Source organism: Oryctolagus cuniculus, chromosome 6 (assembly GCF_051225735.1).
Source record: "Oryctolagus cuniculus isolate XC-2025 breed Fujian yellow rabbit chromosome 6, ASM5122573v1, whole genome shotgun sequence".
NCBI classification, from domain to species: domain Eukaryota; kingdom Metazoa; phylum Chordata; class Mammalia; order Lagomorpha; family Leporidae; genus Oryctolagus; species Oryctolagus cuniculus.
In genome coordinates, this window is record NC_142872.1 from 117,927,501 (window position 1) to 117,948,210 (window position 20,710).

Sequence of the window (20,710 nt, forward strand, 5' to 3'; positions counted from 1 at the left end):
GGGTGCCCTGAATTAAAAAGTAATGAGACGTACTGTACTAATCCTTATTTTACACACTAGTGTTAAGAATAACAGTGCTGTTTCACATACATCACAGCTTCTAGAGATAAAGACGTGTGGGTATGACATACCTCATTTTTGGGATTATTTAACCCTTCGTAGCCTAGAACATATAATAGCTCTGTAAGAAAGGACTGTCCAGTGTCACAAGCAGACTAGAAAGCAGAGTGAGGTCAAAGGATTCTGGGAGCACCATGATAAAATATAACCCATTCAGAGCCTGGTTATGTGCTTTCATTTCACGTTAAGCAGGTGTGCTGGCAGATGGACTTCCAACATGCAGATAGATGTATTTATTTGCTCATCAGAACTTTCTAAACTAAAAAGCCATTAAAAAATTAACACCATCCAAATAAAATTAAAACCAACTTGTATATGCAAATATGGGGAGAAATGCTTTAAAACATTTTAGATTTAAGAGACGGAAAGCAAATCAATTGAGGATTGCCTCTATGCAGGTACTTAAAAGCCACTTAAAACTGTATCCAAGGGCTACATTAACACCCTCCCCCACCCCACCCCCCACGAGCTAATGGACCATTTCCGGTTTTTAAAGAAATGCCTGGTGTATATGTATGTGGAGAAGTGTCTTCCCAGCCTTATAAACTTTGGTTGTCTACACAGCCTGCAGCACTGCTGACTTTCCTAAAGCACACAACCACATCCTGGGCTACTGGTTTCAAAACTAACAAGTAGTTCTGGTCTGGACCCTGGACAACGAAGGGTTAATGGATTCACACTATACCTTGCTGAACATGTTTAACCTGCTGATCATTTGGAAAGTAGTACTGGTGCTTTTCAAAATTCCGATTTTGGTCCATCAGATCAGTCTTTGGCTGACTTCCCTTTTTGTAAGAATACTGTATAACCTGGCATTCAGCAGTGTTAAAGCTGTCAGTCTACACCTCAGCATTTGGAGCTCTAATGATTTTTTATTTTTTGTAAAATTAGAAATACTTAAACGACCTTACAGCAATATGCATGCACTGTCCTTTTTTTTAAAAAGTAGGATATCTTGTTATTTTATTTTTTTAAAAAAGTCCCTAATAATGATTTTTCCAAAAAAAGAAAAAATCCACTACTACTCTATGCTACAGCTAAAATTGGTGAAATGGCTCTAGCATATTTAAAAAGAGTTTGCTCAAAAAAAAAAAAAAAAGCATGCCTAGGGAGTCATTGTGACAGTGCAAAATACATTTATGTACATCCCTCTTACAAAAACACCAATATGTTAGCATTCCGTGAAGCATGCTGGTTTTCAGGAAAAAAAAATCCTATAAGAGAGTGAAATAGCAGCTCCGAAAGATAGCTTTTTTTTCCTTTTCTTTTCTTGAGGACAACCAAAAAGAGTCTTTTTTTTTCTTTTTCTTTTTTTTTAACTACTAGAGAAATATCACTAATACATACAGATATAAAAGCAGCATAGAAAGATACAGGTTTCTCACCAACTAGGAATAAAGAGACTAAATGTGGGCATATGGTTAAACTACAATGCATCTTCACATTTGTCCAACACATTTACAAGAAAAACACCATTGGGAAACCTCACAGGACAGAAGTGTTTTAACACCAAGAGAACTACTAGTTTTTTTAATTAAAAATCCAAACAGGGTGGGGTTGAAAAATTTTGGAAAGGGGCTGGAGCTGGAGCCACCATTTTTTAAAAATTATTTTTCAATATAAAATGAATGAGCTGGAATAGACCCAATGTCTTACTCTGTGGAACCTTGCAAAAGTGAAGAAACGTTGAAGGGTTATTTAGGGCAGCTGGTTGATGTCAAAGCTGCCAGAATGCTAATTAACTGCAGGCTGAGTCTCTTACTTCTGTGTGTGTGCGCGTGTGCGTGTGTGTGTGTGTGTGTGTATGGATGTGTATAAAAAGGAGCCTTTTGTATTATGGCATTTTTTTTCTTGCTGCTGTATTCATACATCCCACTGCAAATCATCTTTCATTTTTCATTCTGTTGACCTGGATATTATTATTTCTTTTCAGAAATGGGGGAAAAAAAACGAACATCTGTGTCTCCTTCCAATCTGCTGCACATCTGCGCGTTTTGTAGCGGGTCTTCAAAGTTCAGTTAGCAACCCACGGACGCCATTCATCTTCTTGTTAAAATGTCTACTGCTGTATCCAATGCTCATGCCCTTGAGGGTTTTCCTCTTTTTTTTTTTTTTCCATTATTGTATATAAAGAACATTGTGACTTTTAATATTAGCATTTTTGCTTTCAACAGCAATTAGCAATCTCTTGGTCTGCTGTTTGGTAAAGCATCGGTTAATGAGGTCATCTAGTTTAAAATCCCAGCTACTTGAAAATAACAGGGAGGAGGTCAAATCTCGCATTTCGTGTTATATTCTCTGCTCTTTTCAGTTCTCTAAAGAAAAGATATCTTTGTTATCCACAATAAGTCATTACGACCCGTTACTGGCCCTCTGTGTTCTCCTACCACCTTAAGATACAGTTAGGTTCTCTCTTGCTGAAGTACTGAAATAGGATAGTTCATCTATAAACAAACAAACAAAACAACAACTTTGAGCATCTGAGGATGAGGAATTGGTTTCATGTTGGTTGTGTTGTTTTTCCTCTGACAGTTCTGAGTTCACATCTAGCGAGGGGTTGTCTCTATGGTGGAAGGGGTTCCCGGGGTGGTTGACCGCGGGGTGGCTGCTGGTGGTGTGTCCATCGGGCTCCCGGCCCCGCTGCTGGGCGTGACGGAGGAGCTGACAGCAGGCGTGTCTCCCTGCTGTTGGGCCTGCAGGGTCTGTCCACAGATGTGGTGGTGCTTCTCCCAGTCTTTGTGCTGGCAAAATGAGCCACAGTATCGGGCTGTGTTACAGCCGCTGCAGGTTTCACTTGCTTTACGGCCACAATTCCAGCAACTCTACAGAAGATAGAAGTGAAAGTCGAAATTAATACACAGCCAAGACAAAAATCTGATAAACATGCTAGGCTGCACAGTCACCTTTATTTTCAAGAATGCTACAGTCTGACTGAAAAAGCGAGGGGTATGTGTTTGAATTCTTACACTCAATATACAGATCACTCCAATTTTGGTGCAATTATTATCCAAACATTTTTGCCAACAACTACTGAGGCATTCAGAGAGTGGTTGAAGACTCTCAGCTTTTACTGCAGAATCTGCCATTTTTCAGATTTCATTATCTTCATATCTAAATTCTTTGTTAATGCATACTAATTAAGAACTGCTATATCCAAATGTTTCCCCTTCTAATATCAATAGCATATTGGTAAGACACAATTATTTGACTCAAGAAGTACAGCACAACAAAACTACCAGATCCCTAATTGGTTTGGAAGAAATATAATGCAGTATATAAAGGATTTTATTCCATGCTCCATCCAAGGCCACAGTGAGGCAAGGCATGCGAACCTCTCATGCGTTTAGTTCTCACTGCAGCTGCTCAATGTATCTTACAATCAAAGGCTAGAACAGTCTCTAGAACAATGCTCTCTCTTAGCTTCTTGGATAGCAGGATCTACAGTTTATTAAGTTGTACAATCCAGAACAGTGTCTGACACATAGTAGGTGCTCAGAAATTATTTATAAGGTGAATGAATCAGACTGTGCCTGGTTTGGCTTTGAAAAATGAGAAACGCTCTAAAACTCAGAGTAATTCTATGTGCCTGTAGTGCTTCCAGCTGATGCGGCAATGGAACTCCTCTGTAACTCTGGGAAGTCACCAAAGAGGGGCAACTGGGCTCATCTGTGAGCAGAATAAAACTCAGACCCCAGCAAGCCCAGTTTCAGATGGTGTTTTGCAAGATGTGAGAAAAGTGGAACTGAGGTTGACTCTGCAATTTAAACTTCCAGGTAAGCATCTCGTGAATCCCAGCACAGACATCCTAGAGACAGAAGAGCGTGCTGCTTGTGGGATTGGTCCCCGTGAGGGAAGGAGGCACATTGTGAGGGACCCTCGAAATGCTCCTTTACACATTCTGCTGTTCCTGGTTTCTTAAAGACGGAATCCCTGTGAAATCTGAAATCCTGTATCAAGTCACCCTAGCTTCACGCCATTCAGCTTTGCATTCTTTATCTTCATTTTTTTTTTTTTTTTACTATTTTCTTGTGCAACAAACTTTTGACTACAATCTGGTAATCCCAACTAGCTGTAAGTGTGTGGTTATGTCAGAATTAAATATATATGTTTAATTTATATATATATATATTTAAAGCCTGATATAAATAGTGCAAGTCCCCCACTGCATTCTCTACATTTGCTTTGCTTGCAGCAAGCATGCTGGTTATCCAAATCAAAGTGGCCTCACCATTGAGGAAATACTCATGGGAATGTCAGCCTCCTGTTCTGATACATAAAGCCTTACGATTGTGTAAAATCTGCAAAGGAATGTTTATCAGTCATCCAAAGTTTGCTCACAAGCAAAGAGGCTCAACAGAACTTTCAAGTACCAGAAGTCTGTACACTTGTGGTGTAAAACTTTGAATATACCCAGCTCTATGTTCTCATTTCTTTACCATTCAGAAATTATAGCCCAACAAGAAAAAAAAACACAACTTACGACCTCCAAATATGGTCCATGGGAGGTGTTTTAGGGGAATTTGAGGAAATGCAGAAATATGATAGATCAATATTATAAGAATGAAATTACAATATGTAATCAGTCCTAGAGCAAAGTAATTTTGTCGACTTCAATTACCTTAAGAGAATATCTCAAAAGATGTTATTTTGCTCAGGGGCTTTGTTACCGTAACGAGAAGCCCTTCTCTCTCAAAATTCATTCACTTGCACTGCATGTAACTCTGTTTCACAGAGACGTGAATAACCGTGTGGCTGGCGCACCCTTCAAAGCAGTGAGGTATGACACTCAGAGCGAAGCTTGCTTCCCTGAGGTTTAGGCTTTTAGAATACTGCCAGCTGGGTCCTGGAACAAACTCAGCAAATAAGCAATATTCCTAAATTACATCAGAAAATCCCAATTAGAGAACAGAGACCCAAATCCAAAACAATATTTTAAGGAAATTAAACATCTAATCTGAGTCAAGTGGCTTCTTTAGGAAATACCCTAGTGTGAGTCCTATCCGCTTTTGGCAGAGACGCATTTTGGCAGACACGAGGGTGGTAACTGCCCAGTACGCAAGGGCTCCTTCAGATTGAAATCAGATGTATGCAGCATTCTCAATTTAAACTGATTAAACACACAGACTAAACCAGGTAATTACAAATGCATGTGCTGGGGAGTGGAAAGAGGAGACAGAATGGGGACTTCTTTATTTTTTAAAGTGTTTTCAAAGATGGGAACAATTTTACAAATAAAAAAGTGGAATTGTGCCAAATGCAGAAACAGATGTTTTGGATCGTGAAGCTGCTGGGAATTGAGCCTTCTTGCCTAGCATTGCCTGGTTCTGATCCAGGATTTAAGGGCTCTGGCTAGTTTTACCTCCAGTTCCACTCTGAGATTGTCCGATCCTGTTCATTTACCACCCACCACTGGGACACAAACAACCTTCAGCTGTAGGAAGGTACAACATAGAGCAATTTAAATCATCAGGTAGGAAAAAAGTCTACTTATTTTTATTGCTCTTGACACTGTATTGCAATGAACATGTAGGGAACTTAGGGCATATTCAACAAAACACTCCAAAGTGCATATTCCTTTTTAAAATCTCATTAGGAAACAACCAAAGCAATTTCTATTAATCTATTCCTCTCGGATGGCTCTAGTGAACTTCCTGTTGACTAACACCTATCTGCAAGGCTCATATCTGACCAGAGGCACTCAGTCCCCGAACAGCCACAATTCCAGGATGGGCAGAAGGTGCAGGATCTTGCAAAGACTCTAATCTGGGTCATTTTGAGCTTTCTGCCATTCACCAAGGTGGACAATGTAAACCATTCCCAACACCCAGGAGCATACCATAAGGGCAGGCATAAAAGTGCCCAATGGCTTCATCGAATTTAACATTTTTCAGTTTACACTTTCATACTCAGGCTAGTGATTCTTGCTACTTTGTTTTTGTTTTTTAAAGTAGCAGCACATCTCTTCAGGTCTCTCAGGAGTGATGTTAGTGACTGAAAGTACCAGAAGGGTGTAGAAGGCGCACAAACACCCTTTCATAGTAAATTTCATTGCCAAAATTCATGACACTTTATAGCCTTTCCTTATTTGTGAAAACATTATTCCCGTTTTAGCATAAAAATATTTTCCTCCCTATCTAAGAAATGAAAACAAGCCAATTGACCAAAGTTAGGCTGTGACTCAGATGAAGAATCTGAGGCTGAAAACAAACCTCCCCTTTGCTAGCTACACTAAACACAAGGCTATATAAGGAAGAAGAGATGAATTTTTCAGTGCCAAAGCTGTGTATCAAAGATTTTTGACACTTTGGTTCATATCAGACATTCTACCTGTCTCTAACAGGGAAGAACATCCATTTTTAAAAATTGTTTATGTTCTTCTTTTAGATACACAGAGAATGGTCTTCCTATCCTACTGACAAAATAAATCTTTTTTGGTACTTACTGTTGAAAATTCTTTTTCCAAGAAACAAAATATTTTCTTCTGAATTACTTTAAGTTTCTCCACGTCTTACACACTTAGAATTCTCTGGAAATCCTTGCACAAAATTGATGCTTAATAGATTTAAGTAGAATAATTATTATTATAGCTCCCCAAATGTAAAGAACTCTACCGAAGACAACACATGAGGCTGGCGCTGTGAAGCAGCATCCCATTTGGGCACCCGTTTAAGTCCCGGCTGCTCTATTTCTAATCCAGCTCCCTAATAATGGCCTGCGAAAAGCAGCAGAAGATGGCCCAGGTGTTTGGGCCCCTGCAGCCATGTGGAAGACCTGGAAGAAGCTTTTGGTTCCTGGCTTCGGATGAGCCCACCTCCGACTGTTGCGGCCATTTGGGGGAGTGAACCAGCAGATGGAAGATCTCTGACTCTGTCTCTATCTCTATCTCTTTCTGTAACTCTGTATTTCAAATAAATAAATATTAAAAAAAAACACGCTGACTTAAATTCACACTAAGAACACATCTAATACTTGCATTGAGCTGGACAGTTTAAAGCCACTTTCACATAAGCTTTCCAGCTTAGGAGTCTGAAATCCCCAAACTAAATAATTTTCACGGTAAAATATTTGCCCCAAGTCACAAAGATATGAAATGACATACACTTCCATTCAACCAGGCGTCTGGACTGCAAGTCAAACACTTCCCAAAATTCTACACTTGTTCAAACCAGACCTTTTCTTAGATTCCGTTGTGGTAAAGACAGGTTAGAAGCATATTTAACTCCTGAAACTGGACAGAGGTTGCACCAGGAAGTTGGAGACACCCGTTAAAGACTAGGTGTCATGGTGCGTGATGGAAATGGAACAGACTTTTAGAGTCAGGATGATCTGAGTTTTGTTTCCAACTATGTCACTTAGTGACTTCGGAACCACAGGTAAGTGACTTAGCCTCTCAGAGCAACAATACTTGTAAAGCAGAAATGGTAACTGAACAATTCTTTAGGATTATGTCAGTGCTAGGTACAGTGGCTGATGCTGAGCAGGAACTAATGCCATCTCCATGCTGTGGCACTGACTGGAAGGAAAAGAGAGTAGACAGAATCCTTGCTCCAGACCCTGCCTCTCACAACCTTTAGAATTAGGAAGTTCACGGCTCTGTTCAAATTAAGTCCTTTACCCACAGGCATTGACAGCTACAGGGAAAGAACATTAACTTACTTCCCCTTACGCTTCATTAGTGACTAAAGACTTATTCTCCATTCTTACCACTGCTGGCCACTTCCCCATTCCTCTTTTTAAAATCTCTTTGTTGAAATGCCCTCTAATTTTGGTTTCCAAGATACTGACCTTCTCTTCCTCTTCTGTTTATTCATGCCCCTCTAAATATTTGGCAAGGGAGGGAGACAGGGAAGCTGGCATTAAAAAAAAAATCTTTTTCCTTCCTACACTTAGATTTTCCTTCTCAGATCTCATGGTTTCAACTATCAGCTGTTAAAAGACAATGACTCTCAAATCTGTTCCTCTGACGCCGCCTCCTTCCTGAGCTCTGCTCTCTTCCTTTCCACTGCCGGTTTGTGAGAAGCTCCAGTAGGATGTTCCTTAAAGTCAGTATCTCCTAAACACAGCCCTGGTGCCTCTCCCTTTAGTCACGGTTAACACTCAGGCCCAAGACTTTGTCATTTTACTGCCCCTGAAGCCATCTAGCATCAAACCTCCCAGACAATAAGTTCCATGGTCTCTTTTCTTTCCTTTAGAGTCTCCTGTAGTCCCCCATAGCCCTTTTTGTTAGAATCAATTCTTAAATGGTTTTTCTTCTTTTTCTCTTACTCCGTTATGTGGGCACATTGTTCATCTGTAAGATGGCTTATTTTTATAAAATACTTTTGCTCATCTCATCTGCACCTCTCAAGTCACTTAGCAAATGAGGTCACATAAACATTACTCCGGTTTGTGTATCAGAAAACCAGAGCTCCAAGAGGTACACAATTCAAGGTCATTCTAAGCCCAGTGCTCTGTCCACTATATCCTGAACATCTACGGAAATGAAAAGGTAGCCTTTTAATTGATTAAAAAAGAAAAAGTCTTATTTTAACAGAGCATCGTATCTCATGTCCCAAGAATTCCAAATTCTTCTGGGAATCAACTGGCTGGATTGTGAGGCTGTTCACAGGACTCATGCTGTGTGGGCCTGTGTAGTAACTATGTTCTATTGAGTCTACACAGATAGCATTTCCATGCTTTGGGTCATATTGCCTAGAATCCAGTGGGGATCTATGCACTAAATCTAGAAGAACTTAGTGAAGATGAATCTCTCAGAGTGACTTACACTTTCAGGGCTAAGCAGGCTCTGGTAATACAAAGTATAAAGATTTGATCAGTGTTTCTGCTTAAGTCCCACAAAACTGCCCAACTTTGATATAACTAGGCAGTTCGGCACCTATGGAAGAATAATAAATAAGGCAATTTTAATCTGGGGAAAAATCACTTTGGTGTCTTTAATCTTGGAACTAACTATTGGAATAGGATGATTATTATGTTTCCATGCTCAATTCCAATTACTTGCTTCAATCACCTAAACTAGAATAAGTTGTGGATCTCAAAGAAGAACCACAGAAGTTTCTTGGAAAATAGTCTCCATTGGTAATGTTCATAATAAAATTATATATGGCCATAGGTATAAAATGAAAATGAATATGGTAAACACAAAGGTGTAAGATGACTGGATTCAGTGAATTTCTTTTCCAATTTATGTTATACTGCCATTACTTTCTCCATGAACTATAGGATGTATGGTAACCAGAAAGCACAGGAATATGTTGTTTTCATGGCTGTACCAAATCCACGGTCATCCTCTTAGTTAGAATAATTATTGTCTATAAACCCTAATAAAGTTAGAAAACTAGGTAGACATAGTCTGAAAGAAACCTATTGAGGAAATGGATACTCTAGTATTCAACTGGAGAGGAAAATTCCCACTACTTCTTTGTGTCTATTGAAAAGATGGCCTGAGAATCTCGTACCCTGAGCTAAGGATCAGCTCAGACCTACTGTGAGACGCTGAGTAAGTGGCCTAATCCCTCAAGATTTAGCTTCCTTGCTATAAACTAAGAAAACAGCACTCTCTTCTACTCTGCCAGAGCTGATATGGGAAGTAAATGGACCAAACTATTGAAAATACTTTGTACCATTCTGGTATAGGGCTAACTACTCATTTAAGGTCTTATTTGTTCTCTGGCAAAATAACTGCCATGCCAACACCCAAAAACTTTGCTGGGCAACAGTTCCCAAGTGCCTGGGACAGGTCTGGTACACAGGACTGAACCATCCCAGCAAGAGCTTCCTCCTTTACTTGGGAAAGTACCTTAGTTTGGATGATAAATAATATGATCCCCTATAAACAAAACCCATGCATTATTCACTCCTGCTTCCAAGCTTCTTCCTGCCCAATCAAGTGCTTTCAACTCTTCTTCTGAAGGTTTTGCATTCTTTCTGTCCAACCTTTCACAGAAACACTGGTATTTCAAAGCAGAATAGTAATTTCATTTGGTGCAAATGGGCTTTACTGTACACATGGAAAAATTGAGGTAGAAGGAGGAAGGTTGGGGCTGGCATTGTGGCATGGCAGGTTAAGCCTCCACCTGAGACACAACATCCTATGTAGGTGCTGGTTAGAGACTCAGCTGCTCCACTTTCAACCCACCTTCCTGCTAATGCATCTGGGAAAGCAGTGAAAGATGTCCCAAGTGCTTGGGCCCCTGTACCACGTGGAGGCCTGGAAGAAGTTCTGGGCTCCTAGTTTGGGCTTGGCACAACCCTGGGGAGTGACCCAGCAGGTGGAAGATCTCTCTCTCTCTCTCTCTCTCCCTCTCTCCTCTCTGTAACTCTGCCTTTCAAATAAATCTTAAAAAAAAAAAAAAAAAAAAAAAAAAAAAAAAGAAATAATAAAATAAAGAGGAAAGTTAAATTCAGAAGCTACAGAAAGAATTCCAAGATATTGGTATTTAACACAAATAGCTCAGAAGAAACACAGACATCCAAGCTGGCCTGGGAACTCTGGCCTTCTTTTTCTTCGTCTTTTTTTATTTTTTAACATTTATTTATTTATTTGAAAGGCATAGTTACAGACACAGAGAAGGACAGAATACAGAAAGAGATCTTCCATCTGGTAGGTTTACTCCCCAGATGGCTTCAAAGGCCAGGGCTGGGCCAGGCTGGAGCCAGGAGCTTCTTCCTGGTCTCTCATGGGGGTGCAGGGGTCCAAGCCCTTGGCCATCCTCCTCTGCTTTCCCAGGCAATCAACAGGGAGTTAGATAGGAAGTGCAGCAGCTGGGACTCGAACTGTCACTCACATGGGATGCTGGAGCTTTAACCTGCTGAGCCACAGAGCTGGCCCCCAACTCTGGTCTTCTAATTGTGAAGTGAGTGTTCCTTCTAAAGGGGGAGAAACAGATAATAATTTGTATATTTATAGTATCTGGATATAATTTTTAGACATGGATTAAATAGATTATACATGATTTAGGTATGAGATGGGTAGATGTCTACAACAGGAGATAGCTTCAAGTGAAGACAGAAAAAGAGGGAAACAAATGTTGATTCAGTCAAAAAAGTTAGCATGTGGTCATCATGAATTATGAATTATGAGCAGATAACAATGTATGGCATCATAGCTCCCAGAACACTACAAATTAAAATACTGACGTGAAAAAGTTACTTTAAATAACCTTGTATGGTAATCAAATAATATCCCTTAAGAAGAAATGGAGGCTATTCTTAATCCCTTAAGAGTAACATGTGTTGTTTTCTTCATTTGCAAGAAGGAGAGTTGAGTCTTGAAGGGGTTCGAGTACTTGTTCAGTAAAATGAATCATCCAAAGACCCCAGTGATGTAACAGAGCAGGGCCCAGAATTCAGGTCTTCTGAGTCGTCTTCTTGGATTCTTTCTGCCATACCTGGCTGTGAACTATGCCAGCAAAAGATGATCTATCAACCATGCTCACGCAATCAGCTTCATCCTTAGCTCTCTCCTGATCCTCAGAGACAGCCCCTTTGCGGTTCCTTTAATACGGCAGCACGCTGCCACCTGCATGATCTTTCCAAAGCACTCATCTGTCTCCGGGCTGTCCGCTTCCACAGTCTGGCAAGACTCCTCTTCCCTCTTTCCTCTTTTTCCCTGCACACAGCATCAGCCCTGACAGCTCACGGGCTGAGGAAGTAGCCATAAGACAACAGGGAGGAATGGAGGAAGGTTGCTGACCATTTCCTGTCCATTCTTAAATATCAGAGGAAAAAAACTGTTTTACCAGAAGTTACAAGTTCATGCTAAGCTGTATTATCATTGTTATTCAGGTTAAGTATCCCTTATCAGAAATGCCTGTGAACAGAATGCTTCCAATTTAGATTTTTATTTTGATTTTGCAATATTTGCATATTTATATATATATAAAAGATAATTGGGGATGGCACCCAAGTCAATACACAAAACTCATGTTTCATATACACATTAAACATATTTAGAAAATCTTACAGAATTTTTAATAACTGGGTAGGAAACAAATTTCATGGTGTGGAATTTTCCACTTGTAGTCTCTATATCTGCACTCAGGAAATTGCTTTTTGGAGAATTTTGGGTTTTAGATTTTCAGCCTAGCTATGCTCAACCTGTAATTTAGTTATCTGACTCCTTTGGTAAATGGCAAGCAACGTGAAGCAGGGATTGCAAAACCCCCAGTGCCAGCACTGTCCCTGACACAGAATAGGAGCTCAATGCTTTGTTGTTGAAAGAATAAATTAATAAATGGATGTTAGTATTGTGGAGCTTTATCTACTAAGTAACAAACTTCCCAGGGTCTGTTACAAACACGATCTTTTTAAAGAATGCCCACTAATTTCTGAATACAATTTTAAAATCAATGGCTGTTACATTTAATGGAATGCATATTTTTTCAACCAATTACCATGATGGCCAGATCTTTTATTTTTTCTGAGATTAATAATAATTCATAAAATGAGGCAAGTGTCTGTATGGTGTTTAAGATACCACTTGAGATGCCTGCATTCCATATCGGAATGCATTGTTCCAGTCATGTCTCCTCCCCTTCCAATTCAGCTTCATGCTAATACATACCCTGGGAGGCAGTACATGGTGGCTCAAGTACCTGGGTCCCTGCCAGCCATGTGGGAGCCTTGGATGGAGTTTTTGGCTCCCAGCTGAGACCTGGCCCAGCCATAGCTCTTGTGGGCATTTGGGGAGTAAGCCAGCAGATGGGAGATTGATCTCTTTCCCTCTGCCTTTCAAATAAAATGAAAATAAAATAACAATTCATAAATGTCTAAGGCACAATGCTACATGGGCCTTGAAGTCAAATGGTAAATATCCAAAAAACCTCCTGAATGTAAAAACACAGGCGAGAATTCTGACCGCTGTATTGATCAGCTGGGTCACAAGATCCTGACCTAACAGATGCCACCACCCCAGGGACAAACTATGGTGGGAGTTGGATGAGAGAGCTCCATCTTGGCCCAAGGAAGCCAAGACTGCCTTGGGGTGGTCCATGTAAGGGTTCAGAGACAATCCTAGACTTGAAGTGACTTGCAAGCCTCACTGTTTAGGCGACCTTTAACAGGCTGTTTCTGTTAAAAGGTGTACATTCCTCAGTGTGAGGAAAGAACAAGGCACATTGGCTTCAATTTTGGATCCTGAGTTTGAGGAAGAAAAACAATATTTACCTACAAATTCAAGGTAACCACTGGGCCAAAGGTATGGCGCAAATGAACCCATCGATAGGCACTCAGATTATTCTTGAACACTGTTACCCCTCAGGCATTAACATTCACTTAGAATTGGTTAAATGGATTAACCCTTAACTTCTTTCTCAAGTCCCTGGTCAAACCACTTGTATAGTATTTGTGTGCAGACTTAAGTGCAAGGCCAGAGAAGTGTGATCTTTATTCAAATGAAATCTGTCTTCCATCTTTCACTCTCCTTTTCTCAGGAAAATTATTTACATTTTTGGAGAAAAGTAGTGTAACCTGTTGAGAGATGGTTCCTCCTTAGTTCTTAAAAGCAATCTTTCAATTTAAAAGGAAGAAAGTTAAGAAACCAGACTAGGGCTGGCATTGTGGCATAATGGATTAAGCTGCTTGTGATGCCCTATCACATATATAGGGGCTGGTTCATGTCCTGGCTGCTCCACTTCAATACAGGGCCCTGCTAATGCGTCTGGGAAAGCAGTGGAAGATGGTCCAACTCCTTGGGCCCCCTGCACCCATGTAGGACAGCCAGATGAAGCTCCTGGCTTTGCCTGGCCCAGCCCTGCAGTAGTGGTCATTTGGGAGGTGAAACAGAAGGTGGAAGCTCTTTCTCTGTTTCTCTCTCTCTCTGTCTCTCCTGCTTTCTTTCTCTGTAAATCTGCCTTTCAAGCAAATACAAATAAATCCTAAAGAAAAAACGGACTTAAGTTGCCATTATTTGCATCCAAAAATTACCCAAATGAGCCTTATAAAAAGATTTTTGTTTCACTGACCATGAAACAATAAAATGACTGCCAGCATGCTATGAGTCCCAGTTAGATTTTGTGACTTCCTAACTGTATAATAACTTTAACAAAATGAGTTTCCTTGCCTGTGACATGAAAAATGGTCATGTGTCAAGGTTCTAGCTACCGTATGAGACACTCTCTCATCTTGTATCATAAGGCCAAACTTTTAGAGTTCAGTAGCTTTTACAAAAAGTACAGGTATTAATAATCACAACTGAAACCAGAAATTAAAGTTGGCCCTCTGAATTCCAAAGCCTTTCTCCTAGCATAACCTGCTTAAAATTCTTGACAGTTAGCTTTATTCAGTGTCAGTGGGCAGGGATTCACTGCTTGGGATTTCCACATCTCATATCACAGTCTCTGGTTTCAAGTCCCAGCTCTGCTTCCATTCTGACTTCCTGTTAATCTACATCCCAGAGGCAACAGATGATGACTTCAGTAATTTGGTGCCTGCCATTCACATGGGAGATTCGGATGGAGTCCCAGGCTCCTGGCTTCAGCCTGCCCCAACCCTAGCTGTTACCAGCATTTGGGGAGTGAACCAACAGAAGATCTCCTTCTCCCCTTCTCCCTCCCCACAACCCCCTTCCTCCCTCCCTCACTCTTTTCCTCTCACTTTCTAGTAAAATACATTATAAGTCTAAAAAAATTTAGTGAGAATGTGTGTCAGTGAAGATAAAAATCAGTTCTAAGATATCCAAAAAGAAGGAAAGAAAACAATGACTACAGATCATTCGCAAGCAAGATTAATCATATCTAATGCATATCACAGCTACCATGTTTTTATAATGTGAGATACTGGTTTCAAGATTATATATCTTTCTGGACAGGTTTTAAGAATAAAGACATAACACCTACAGACACTAAAGAGATACCATATGTTATTGCCCCAAACAAAAAGTCAATTCACAATTTCTTCCTAGATATTTGTCTTTAGAATTTAATGACCTACAACGTACTCTTAACACAGCAGCCTCAAAATGCTCCTGTGAAAGTGATAATGTTTTAAGAATAACAAGTGTGCTTCACCAGGCTACTAACTTACACAAGTTCTCTTCACAAGAGGCTAATACATTTTTTAAAAACTTTAAAAACACAAAAATACATATATATCTTAGCTGCATGAAGCCAATATAATTGACTTTATGTCTAGTTTCATTGGACAATGGAAAAGCCAGCAGTTAAAGGGTAGATAAACTTCCCTTTGTCCCTCTTTTCCTGAGAAACTTTCAAATGTTGAAAATCAATTCCTTTTGTCCCCTTGTTATTCATCTGTTACACATTAGGCAGAAACTCTGGGCATCCAGTGAGTCCCGCAGGGTCTTTCATCTACAGAAAAGCCTGGTATAAATTAAATACTTACTCTCCTTCACAAATGATAGATATGTACTATAGTAGGCCATTGAGTCATCAGTTCATGCCTTTGCAAGTTCAGTGTGGTGAGACTAGCTAATTGTAGTCTTTTTTCTGATGATGCTGTATTAATTAATGTGGAGCATTACTATGTTGTGCTCATATATACAGGGAGTTCAAAACGTTTATGGAAACTAGAATGAAAAAAAGTTCATTTTGGTACCAAAAAAATATTGAAATCCAGGCATTTAAAAGGTGTTCAAATATTTCATAGAAATACATATTAAGAAAAAACTACTGATGGATTTCAAAATTTATGCACCAAAATATGTTCTTCTATTAATTTCATTTTTCTTGAACTTTTTCCAAGTACCTTCATATTTTAATAAGTATTCTGTTAGGGGCCAGGGCAGTGGCAGGATCAGCATCCCATATGGGTGCCTATTCAAGCCCAGGCTGCTCCACTTCTAATCCAGCTCCCTACTAACATGCCTGGGAAGGCAGCAGCAGATGCCCAATCGCTTGGGCCCCTGCACCTAAGTGGGAGACCTGGATGAAACTCTTGGCTTTGGATCATCCCAGCTCTTGCTGTTGTAGCTATCTGGGTAGTGAACCAGCCCTGGCCATTGCAGCCATTTAGGGAATGAGCCAGCAGATGGAAGACCTTTCTCTCTCTCTCTCTCTCTCTCTCTCTCTCTCTTTCTCCCTCTCTCTGTGTAACTGTCTTTCAAATAAACAAAAACCAAAATTAAAAAAAAAAAGTATTCTGTTAGATATAGTGTTTTAGTTACTTCCCAGTTCCTTAAGTCATTTAGGCTACTTGAGAGTACATGCGTTTATGTGTGGGGATAATTACACTGGAATAATACTAAAAATATTACCTCTGACAGCACTTTTATGTTATGAAACGACCATCATAATAGTTATGACAAAAAATGTTGAAATACAGACTTACACAAGGTATCTTGGAAACAGTTGATGCAGAAAACACTGCTTTAGCACTGGCTTTTAAGACTGATAGCTAAGGAAGTAGTTGCAATCCTAGGCACACAATATGTCTTTGGAAACTACAGCATACACAACATGTCCCTATTAAATCTCTTCTATTAGAAGAAAGCCACACACATGCCAGCAGGAGTGCGCAAACACACACACACACACACCAAGTTTTATGTCTCAAAATAGTGCTAGGAACTTAGAATTAAGTTTCATGCTAACCTGTGATTAACCAAACATATTAAAAATCCTTTAAGTCAAAGAGATTTTCCTTTAGTTCTTTAATAAAGAAACAAAAAGTAAGCCATTCTTGGTCAATTCCACGAGCGCCTCAATTTTTCTCATTTTTTTCCCCTAAGATTTGTCGTCTAAAGCCCAATATCTGCTATTATTTGTGATCGCCTGGAATCCAAAACGAATACTCTCATCTCCGAAAAGTCTCCTCTTCCTCTGGAAGCTCCCGCGACCGCCTCACCTCACTCGAGTCCTCCTGCTGATTGATAACCGCCAGCGCGTCCTCCGCGGCCTGCCGCTTGGCCTCGGCCACCGTGCGCTCCATCTTGGCTCGCTCAGTCGTGATCATGTCGTGGGCTTTCCGTTCCGCCTCCGACACAGCCTTCTGCAGCTCGGTCATCGCCTGGCGCTTCACCTCATTGACAGCCTCCTCTGTGTGCCAATCAGGCCAAACAAGACAAGAGGACATCTCGCAGTTAGCAAAGCAGCTGCGGTTCTGATTGCTATACAACCGGCATAGATTCTACACAATCTCATCCAAATGACTGGGCAGTCCAACCAGCAGATCTTCGAAGTTCATTTGGGATAACACAGGATGAGAATTTTTCTATGGCTTATACTTCTGAAAATATGTCTGAAACCCCGCTATCAGAACGCCAACTTTTCTACCTTCAATAATGATTCCAAGACCAGACTAAGCAGTGAAACGCCCATGAGAAACTCAGACACATCGAGACAGCTGCTTTTCATGGCCCCGTGTGCAAATATAAATACAGGAAATCAAATGGGTAAAGTATTCAGAAAGAAGGAACGGAACTGTTCAGACATTTCCACATACATAAATACAAATCATTATTTAGCTGGTTAAAAAAAAAATACAACAGTGAGAAGGCAACCCAGATAGCAACTGAGTTACTATATACCTCCTAAGCAAAATGGATGATGAAACACATGATCCTGTTTTACTTTCTCTGAAGTCATTTCCTGAGTAACACGCCTGCATGCCTTTATAGACTAAATGATAGAGATCTTTCAAAATCACCTTCTGATTTCTAGATTTTAAACTGCAGGCCATTTATGTCATCCAATGTATACAATGGTTTTGCATAACCAACTGTTGCACTAGACCAACATAACTGAATCACACCACACTGGCCAAAACATTCAGGCCTAAAAGCAAATCTGCAAGGTGTCAAATTAGCTCTTTGTTTTTGGCTGCAGATAGGGGGCAAAGATTCAACTAATGTTCAAGGTAAGATTGACAAGTAAAACAAGTAATTTCCATTTAAAAAAATTAACTGTTCTAATTAACAAGGGAAAATATCCTCCCCCTGAATTAGTTTATCTAATTTTCATCTTTATTCAAAGCAAAATGACAATGATTAATTGAAAATTTAATAAGCAGTAATTATTAACTTGGCAAACCTAGTACCAATTAACACTCTATTAAAACTAATTATGACATGTTTCATTCAAGTGTTTGCACTTAATTGTTTCACCCACTTAAAAAGCACCTTAATTAAATGTTCGGTTTAATTAAAAACATAGATTCCTAATAAAAATGTTTTACTGTAGATTAAAAATATAAGGGATGCAAGTCCTTCTATGATTTCTTAAATTTCTATGGTTTGTGTCACACATCCAGAGCCTACGACTTAGGGATCATCAGGAGCGCTCCCCTGGTAATTAGCTGTCATGGCTTTTGTAGCCTCTGTCATTTCCGAAGAACATGGATCTGCAATTAACGGCTGCTAGGTTTTCTAAACTACAATCTAAGGGAAAGATTAGACTGGAAATATTGAGCAGACTATGTGACGCCTCTGTTAGGTGCTTAAAGGCAAGTATTTAAAATCTGGAAGGAATCAGCTATTGCAGACTGGGCTCACAGCCCCTTCAGGAGGAGGGGAAAAGATGCCTTTACTGCCCTCTCAGAAATGACTGGGGCACCAGGGAAGTGCTGCCCTTCGCACCATACAGCCGGGGTCTAATTCCGTTTGAATATTCAAGGTGAATTAAAATTCTATCTAAGTGGTAATACAGGACAATAATTTTTGCTTACGATCAAAGCTGTAGCTTGACTAATTGTATATGCAAATCAGGCAATTTATATTTAAATTATGCATTCCTATTCTAATCCCACAGGCATATACAGATCAGCACAGAGAATTGGTAGGACATTTGCAAGGTGCTTGAATATTTATTACCAACTGCAAACATTCTCTGATCCTTTGAAAAGAAATATAGTGAAGAAAACATTCCGTAGTGATTTTTAAAACCATCTTTATGTTAGATTTTTTTAGTTTTATAAAGACCTGTTGTAATTTTTGAGTGCATTTGATACCTTCGTTGTAGCTTTTGAAAATACTACTTTTACAAGACTGATGTGGCCTTCAATGTCTGTTAGGTCTCTAATCTTTAAAAATGTGTACTGTTATATTATTAGAACATATTACATAGGGTCTATAGATGAAATAATAGTGTTGTATCAGTGTTAATTCCCTGGTTTTGCTGACTGTACTGTGGTTATGTAAAAATGTCCTGGTTCTCAGAAAATCCGCATACTAAAACACTTAGGGAAAAGGGATATTGTGTTTACAACTTACTCTGAAATAGTTAAAGATATCAAGAAAGAAAAGGAGGGAAGAACAGAGAAAAAGAAAAGGAAGGTATTAAATAAATACCATAACATAGGGGGAACAGTGAATGGCATAAGGAAATTTTTATACTATTTTTTGCTAATTTTCTGCAAGTTTGAAATTATTTTAAAGTAAAATGATGCAAAAAATGACGATGTACTTTCAGGCACAGGATATACTTTTTGCAATTATGATTTTTCTGTGGAAAAAGCATGCAAATTTTGAGAGTCCTGCCCCTTTGGTATTTGTCACATGCTTTCAACTTTATGTACTTATCTTTTGTCATAAAGCTAACGTGTAATACTTCCATTACAAAGGTGTACTTCACAGATTTTTTACCCTAAAAAATAAAAAGTGCCCACAGCCAATTTTAGAATGTTAGAAAATAAACTTTCACACTGAAACAAACTGAGTACAGATGTCACACTCTGCCCTTAGTGTTTTCTTCATGTTGGGTGCCTTAACACTGCAGACACCAGCAATGCCTTTTAAGAAGCCTAGACAGACACATGTTATAAGTAGTTACTGAAGATTTCCAGGTGAAATTGCCACATGTACTTTAGGAATATAACATATTCCTTAGAATCTAGCATTCATCCTAAGAAAACTATGCCCAACTTAATCAGCATCACTACCAAGTCATATTTTAGAATGAAGACCTAATAAAGGTGATGGACACATCTAAAAAATAGTTCAAACATTAGTCTGGTAAGGTTTAACCCTTCATAGAGAGTGTCCCTAGATACAACACAAATATGTATTATTCATTTTTACTCCCTAAGTCCCCATACCTAAAGTAAATCCAGAATTAGATTAAAAAAACCTGCCAAGACAGACAGCAAAGAAAAATAATGGTGGATTCAATAGATTACAACACATCAAGTAGAAAGAAAAAACACACAACTGAGTAAGTGGAAAATACATAGTGCAGTTTTGAATCTGCTTCCAATTGCTTGCCACTTATGGTAGGACTTCCTTTGTGCATAGCTATTCAAGTTGACTTTCCAACTAAGGTGGTATATTCAGGAAAAAAAATCTGCTCTCACTGAATAGCAGTCAAACAAAGACTTGAGCAGATAATAGCATAGAAGGAATTTGGATTACACAAGACCTTCCTGTCAATTTTTCTTTAAGAACTACCAAGAATTTAACTTAAATACACATAAGTAAGGGGAATGCAGAGAAAGACTCCCTCCTCAACATACAAAGTCAGACTTTTGCTGTCCAAAATGACAAGTCTGTACCTCTTCCTGGAATAAGCTGCAGTGGCAGCTTAACAGAGGGGATCAAAATGGTCAGGAGGAGGATGCAGTACCTCCTTTTCAGTCAGTAGCACCCAGCATATTTCTAACAGTTTGGAAATATCACACGGCTTCCATCATAAACCTGCTA

General features: G+C 39.4%; 1 protein-coding gene across 14 annotated transcripts in view; it reads right to left on the reverse strand.

The window, feature by feature from the left end:
* Positions 1-20,710, reverse strand: part of RUNX1T1 (RUNX1 partner transcriptional co-repressor 1) — a 154,809-nt gene that overhangs the window by 1,031 nt on the left and 133,068 nt on the right. For all 14 annotated transcript variants that reach the window (XM_070075838.2, XM_089335514.1, XM_070075840.2 and 11 more), the window contains 2 exons: positions 16,924-17,114; positions 1-2,942 (listed from right to left, as the gene is read on the reverse strand). The exon at positions 1-2,942 is cut by the window's left edge and continues 1,031 nt beyond it. In XM_070075838.2, coding sequence (XP_069931939.1) covers positions 2,667-2,942; positions 16,924-17,114 — 467 coding nt within the window. In that variant the 3' untranslated portion in view covers positions 1-2,666. The remainder of the gene's footprint in view (positions 2,943-16,923; positions 17,115-20,710) is intronic.